The following is a 6,953-nucleotide window of genomic DNA, read 5'->3' as shown; positions in this document are numbered from 1 at the left end:
GGCACAGTCTTCGAGGCTTGGGTAGAAGCCATTCCTCTCCTCCCTTCAAAGTAGGCCCCACACCCCATGGACGGAGGGGGCATAAGCCTGACCAGAGGCCAGGAGCCAAGGGAGAAATGAAGCAGGAACCCAGGGAAGGGCCTGTATCTCATTCCTCAGTTCTGGCCCTGTACACAGTGAAGACCCACCAAGCAGCCAGAAACTGGAAGCAGAGAGGCAGGCAGATAAAGCCTTGTCTTTTATTGAATGAGTGATCTACGCAACTGCTGAGGCCACTATGTACAGAGAAGAAAAGGAGAACTTCATTTCTTGGTCTCTTCCTCCTTGGACAGAGTCTTGATGATTTCCTCCTTCTTGGCCTGGAGCCGCTCCTCACGGCGCTTGCGGGCTTCCTTGGTCTTAGACCTGCGGGCCTCAGCCTGGTCCCTGGGTAATGGAAGAGAGAAGACGGGTGAGCTGCTGGGGACACCAAGAGCTCCTGCTTCAACTAGCCAATAAGTCCCCACACCACCCTGACATTGATGGTAGGTGGTATGTGGGTATGTACAGGACAGAGCAGCATACACCTCTAACACAACAACTGTATTCTGGACAGACTGCATGTAAGTCGAGATTAGACATCAGCACATTTTAAATGTCTCAGAACTTGCCCCTGTGACAGACACCAATTCCTAAAGAAACTTACGCCAGAAGCTTCTTGCGAGCCTTGTCTGCCTTCAGCTTGTGGATATGTTCCATGAGAATCCTCTTGTTTTTGAACACATTACCCTTCACTTTCAGGTACAGGCTGTGATACCTGTAGCGTACAAGGATTAGAGGTTCTGGTCAGCAATGGGACCAACACCGAGGTTGGCCTGTGATCTGCTCCTCTACACAAGGCCCCTAAGCATGTAGGGTTCCTCTCCTCTCTTCTTGCTGCAGGGACTTCTTTCCCCCAAACTAGGACTTTTTGTGCAATTTCTAGACAGAAGAGCTCACCTGGCAGATAAACTTAATTCTTGGGCTGTCCTGATGGTGTATGTGAGCAGAACAGGACAGAACGGAAGAACTTTCTTAGAAAATACCAAGACACACGGCTCTCTCCCCAAGGCCAATGAGACAGAGCTTGTGTATCTGTGCAAAGAACAAGCCATCGAAACAACAATGGGTCTTGGTGGGTCCGAGAGAAGGTACTTACATATGGCGGTCAATCTTCTTAGATTCACGGTATCTTCTGAGCAGCCGACGCAGAATTCTCATCCTCCTCATCCAGGTTACCTTCTCGGGCATTCGAGCATTGGCAGTACCCTTTCGCTTACCTACGAGGAAGATGAGTCAGGCTCCCTGTAGTGCATCTGGGTTACTAGAGCCAGCTGACTGGTCACAACGATAGCTACCAATTTCTGAAACACTTTATAACTCTTTGGGTCATGTGCCAAGAGTGTACCTCACTTTAAGTAGCTTTATTTCCACTTTACAGATGATGATCCCAAGTATTTAATTTCTTTCATTTACTCAATTTTTAAGGAAGCACAAACAAGGCAATTATTCCCCATTCACTCCACAGAATGTGGATATGACAGGGCATGCACCAAGGCAGCACGGTAAGCTGGAAGGGCTTTAAAAAGGCGATGTGACCGTCATCTCCCTAGGTCATCCTGAGCCTAGAAAGCGGTTTTAGGATTTATTGGACATTTCCCAAGCATCCAGTAGAATGGATGGGTAGGGTACGGGGGTACAGGTGCTCAATAAATGTGACCTCTTTCTACCAAGACCTTCAACTCCAACACCAGTGCCAACTTTCTGATTTGCAGAGAGAAAAACACACCAAGTATCATGGAGTAGGAAAAGGGCTCAAAATGAGTCAGAATGGGAAAGGTTTCTGAATATATCCTAGTCTAGACTTAATCATTTATCATTCCCTAAGTCTTGGAGAAAAGGGAAGAATGTACTTACCTATGCCCATATGCCTGCCCTTCCGGCGAGCCAAGGTGTTTTTTCGGCATCGAGCCCGGGAATGGACTGTCACAGGCTTCCGGATAATCAGCCCATCTTTGATCAGTTTCCGGATCTGCTGACCTGGGAAACCACAATGCACCTGGTCAGTCAGGTGGCGCCTAGCCCCAAGTACACCAGTCACAACGCAGAGTCCAAACAGGACATGCCAGAGACGCTGCCCACATCCCTGGTTTTCAAAAATGGTGGGAATTGGGGAACTTCTATTTCTTTCTTAAAAAACAAAACACAGCAGCAACAACAGAAAACCTCTACCCTTTTAGATGTTTTACAGCACACTCCAAATATACATATTTGGGGATATGTGATCAAAACAGCACACAAATACGGCCTAGTCCTTCAGATCCTGTTTCACCTGTTAGCTACCAGTCTAAAATAAGGACTTTTTGAGCACACATTACAATACCACAAACCCAAACAGGTAAAGGATTTCCCTGATATTCACAGATTCCTGCTTGACCAAACTTTCATCAGGTTCCTGAAGCTTCTCTTAGGCCCATCTGTACGCTTCCTTGTAAATTCTAGTTTTAGTAAAAAACTCTGCTTAAGTTAGTTAAGCAGAAGCCCCTACCCTTGATAACTGACCACCCAGGCCAGAATCCCCCTTACCCCTGTTTCCTTAGTAATTTTCTTTTTTAAAAAAGAAACAATTAAGACAATGTTGTGTTAATTTCTGCTGAGTGATTCAGTTATACACATATATACATTCTTTATATATTTATATATTCTTTTCCATTATAGTTTATCGCCCTCTTATTAATTTTCCATCCACGGATCCCCTAAACCATGCTCCTTGGCCCACGCTATATTCTGACTTGAGTTCAATCTCTCTCCCCCAAAGTAAAATCCCATTGGTCCCTGTAACTACTGCAATTGTTCTGAATAAAGTCTGCCTTACAATTTTAAACAATGTCATTGAATACTTTTTCCCTGTAACAATATTATGTTGAAGTAATGTGGGCATGTTGATGTTATCTGCAGGACTGACACTGTCTTACTCCTTTGAATTATATGCAAACAGGTCTCTAATAAAGTCTGAGGCCCCAGGTCTTTCCAATTCATCATTTCATCGGCCATCTCTACCCCGCCCCAGTCCTTGTACTGTCTCTTCACAAATCCTTCTCACAGCCATAAAACAGAATATCCACTCTAGCGATATTTATTAATATAACATCGGGTGGTTCCATTAACTTCCATCCTGTCATTCTGGCAAGTGGCAGGAAGAGAACATCTGGCATTCCATATTTCTGTGACTCCTCCATTTTATAAACCACCCCCCAAACTATGAGCTCTCCTAGGTCTGTTAACAGTCAACACAATCGTGTCAACTTTCATTGCACAAAGGATGAGAAAGGGGTAGGATGAAGAAGGAACTTAGACCCCAAGAACTCACGGGAGTTGGCATTGGCGATTTCATTAGTCTCATTGGGGTCCAACCAGACCTTCTTTTTGCCACAGCGGAGGACACTGGAGGCAAGCCTCTTCTGAAGCCTGAGCATACTGCGACAAACAGAAAACACTATCAGGCCCTGGAAACCATTCCTGGGCAAGAATGAGCATCCCCAACAAGACCTGCCCTTCCAAGTCTTCTAATGTCATGAAACATGGCGGGGGGAGGTGCATGTGTATGTGCACTTAGTACTAAAGACAAACACGTCCCCCCAGACTTCGGCCACCCACGACGCAGCCCCAGGTTAATAATCTTCCCTATACCAAGACCTTTGTAAAGCTTTGCCTGTGCGTTCCTGTAGGCGAACAGCCCACCCTGGGATGTCGACAACCTCTAGGTTATGTCTTATTCTGTGTCTCAGTTTTCTCCTCTGGAAAATGAGACTAACGGATACAATTGGAATGAAGATGGGGCTTATGCCCTTTCTGGTACCCAACACTAAAAACAAGTGTTTAACGTGAAGAATCCGAGGCCAGTGGGCCTGATGTGCTAGTTAATCTAGTCCTTTGCTTCTTGGGCTCTTTTTCCCTTTCTTATCCCAGTAATAAAGTCGGAGGCTTGGGGCCTACTCGCGACCTGTCTTACGTCACATGGAAGCAGAGATCTGCTCGGAGCCATAGATCGGCCCAGTGAGTAAGGGGGCCACAACCCAGTCCCCGCCGCCGCCTTTCCTCTGCCCGCGTGGGTCTCCTCAGACACACGTGGGGCGCGAAGCCCACCTTTCCCCCGTCCTAGAGTTCCGGGAACGCTCCCCCACCCCCTCCTCTCGAGGCTGGGAGCTAGTGTGCTCCGGCCTATCCCAAGCTCCGGGACGCGCCGCTTCAGGGCCGCCTCCACCCCGTCTCTTCCAGCACGGGCTGCGGTACACAGCCCCGCAGTGCGGCCGCAGCCAGGATCAATCAGTATCAGAGACCCGAGAGCCCTTACCTCATGGCTGCGACCGCAGGGGCCAAAGGAAAGAGCTTGCTCTCCCCAGGCTCCTCCCATTATCTGTGAAGGGGAGAGCCCACCCCCCGCTCCGCTTTCGCCCGTATTCCCCTCCGGTCCTTTAATCTTCCGCCACCCTAAACTTACTTATATATTCTGTTAATACCCGGGATAACAGAAGCCTAATATCAGGAATCGGTTTTAAACTTTAAAACATAGAAAATATCTCCCTTCGGCATGGCAAAGTGGTATAGCCCGACTTCCTATTAAGCATGCGCAGCAATGGTACCTGATCACGTGGGCAGTGGAAGCCGGAAGTCAGCTGGATTGCGCAGGCGGGATAAAGTAGTTTGACTAGAGCGGCCCACTCCTCCCAGGCATACTGGATTCTATGGAAGGATGATTTATCAGCGGGAAAAAAATGAAGCAAGAGAGAGTAATAAGGGCAGATATCAGACAAAAGCAACCTTTTATTCACTCTTCCGGTAATTGGCAGCCTCTGGAGTGCAGAATAGATCACCAAAGACATAAGTGTATGTTTTTGAGCCACTGCGCCTCTAAATCTCTCAGTGCCTCAGTTTTCTCTTATGTATAGTGTACCTAGTTCTAATATATCCGTCGTCTAGTTGTGAAAATCACATGAGTTGACGTTTGCAACTTGCAAAAGAAGGCATTAAGACAAGCTCCTTGATGGCGGGAACCAGTCTTTGGTTTGGCTCACGCTGTATTCCAGTGGCCATGGAGCTCTGCAGGTAGTAAGCACTTGAGAAATGGCGAGTGAGTGAATGAATAGTTGCGAAAGTCTAAAAAAGAAAAATCGAACGACAGGCCCTCTCATAGTTATTTCCTCTTGCTCTGGAGCATCCAAGGCAAAAAACCAAGGAGAACATTCCAGGGTCCAAGAAACGTTGATCTGAGTTCTGGCTCCAACTCCTTGCTTCGCTCCAGCTGATAATCCTGTATCTATCATCTGAACTTTTCCTGGCTGCTAAATAGAGCTGAGAAGGTCAAAAAGAGGAAGGGAAGGGAATTCCCTGGCGGTCTAGTGATTAGGACTCCGTGCTTTCACTGTCAAGGGCCCGGGTTCGATCTCTGCTCGGGGGAACTAAGATCCCACAAGTCGTGCGGTGCGCCCCCACCCCCCAAAATAAAATTAAAAAGAGGAAGGGATGCAAAATTTATGCCACTTCCTCACAAGTAGTGTCATTGCCATTTTACAGCTGAGGTAGCAAAAATTGAAAATCTAGGTCTTTCTGACTACAAAACCCATGCCTTCTCTGTCATGCCAGGCTCTCCTGTGCCCAAGGGGAAGATGGGAGCCCTGCTCAGTATTGGCTCTTGGGGCTGGCCATCACTTGTTGCAAAACCCAGGGTAAAAAGGAGTCAGTGTGTTCACAGTCTCCCCTCCAGCAGAACATAGCATGTTGCCTTATTTTTTTTTTTACTTTTGGCTGCACTGGCTTAACGGGATTTTAGTTCCCCAGACCAGGGACTGAACCCAGGCCCTAGGCAGTGAAAGGGCAGAGTCCTAACCACTGGACTGCCAGGGAATTCCCAGGTTGGCTTACTTTAGGGTCTTTGAACCTGCACAAATCTTCTTCATTCTACTTCTCATCTCTCCTCTTTGTGGAGCCCTGGAAGGGGTCATACAAGGAGGTAAGTTTTTCCTGTCATGATTGACCCCTGCACAGCACCTTACAGCATCTCCAAACACCCCAGCAATCCATCATTTAATTTCATTTCCCTCTTCTTCCCAGTAATCCCAGGTGACAAAGACACCACAGTACCGGCAAACCCATTTTACAGGAGAGGTGTGCTGATCCGTCCAGGGCCACCACCACAAAGAGCCTGAACCAAGTTGGCACTAAGGTCTCTTGCCAGAATCCCCTACTCTTTTTCTCTCCATAGATCATGGTGGGTGGGGTTCAGGCCTTGGGTATCTGTCCCCAATTCAAGGATGAAGCGGGAGCAATTCTAGGTCAAAAGTCATTAGATCTGGGAGTTTCCTGGTGGCCTAGTGGTTAGGATTCAGAGCTTTCACTGCGGAGGCCCGGGTTTGATCCCTGGTCAGGGAACCGTCCTGCATGCCGAACAGCGCGGCCAAAATACAGGGAAAAGAAAAAAAAAAAGGAGGTCACAGATCTGATTTTTGCCAGTCTTTCCTGTCTCAACTCCACATTTCTTCCTTTTTCCTTTCTTTCGAGGAACACAGACCTCACCCAGGCCCACCCCTGGCCTTTTGGAAGGGCTTGGGGGATATTAGCACTAGGGCAATAGGACTCCTGAGTCCCTAGGATTTCTTGTTGCTGTCTCTGCTGAGACTCCTTTTGGACACCCTCCCCACCACAGCTTCAGCCCCCAGCCGGCCAGCACCACCATACTGGCGAGGGAGGGGACTTTCCGTTTGGTTCAAGTCGGCCTGGGACCACAGTGGGGCGAAAAGAGTTAAAGCCGGGTCCCAGGATCACCAGGGCCGTGAAGTTCCGGTGGCCCAAGCTGGAGTGGAATGGGGAGACCAGCTAGGAAGAGCGGTTTGGGACGGAAGAGGGGGGCGGTGCCAGCCATGCTAATCCGCGCTTCA

The 6,953-nt window shown here is 48.3% G+C and overlaps 1 protein-coding gene across 1 annotated transcript; it reads right to left on the bottom strand.

The window, feature by feature from the left end:
• Positions 1-219: 219 nt before the first annotated feature.
• RPL19 (ribosomal protein L19) lies at positions 220-4,414 on the bottom strand. The gene is made up of 6 exons (XM_004319120.4): positions 4,373-4,414; positions 3,389-3,495; positions 1,936-2,058; positions 1,178-1,298; positions 686-796; positions 220-426 (listed from the first exon to the last, which is right to left on the bottom strand). The coding sequence occupies exons 1-6, from the start codon at positions 4,375-4,377 to the stop codon at positions 303-305; spliced, it is 591 nt and encodes a 196-aa protein (XP_004319168.1). The 5' UTR covers positions 4,378-4,414; the 3' UTR covers positions 220-302.
• Between the last annotated feature and the right edge of the window lie 2,539 nt (positions 4,415-6,953).

This window comes from Tursiops truncatus, chromosome 20 (assembly GCF_011762595.2).
Source record: "Tursiops truncatus isolate mTurTru1 chromosome 20, mTurTru1.mat.Y, whole genome shotgun sequence".
Lineage (NCBI taxonomy): Eukaryota > Metazoa > Chordata > Mammalia > Artiodactyla > Delphinidae > Tursiops > Tursiops truncatus.
Note: the sequence above shows the minus strand (reverse complement) of the source record. Positions and strands in the feature narration are given on the sequence as shown.

Bases quoted from the DNA above. Each gene is read 5' to 3' on its own strand.
- RPL19 (XM_004319120.4), bottom strand. The intron at 2,059-3,388 runs GTGAGTTCTTGG...GTGGTTTCCCAG, and splicing joins AATCGCCAATGCCAACTCCC to GTCAGCAGATCCGGAAACTG. The intron at 797-1,177 runs GTAAGTACCTTC...TGTACGCTACAG, and splicing joins AAGAAGATTGACCGCCATAT to GTATCACAGCCTGTACCTGA.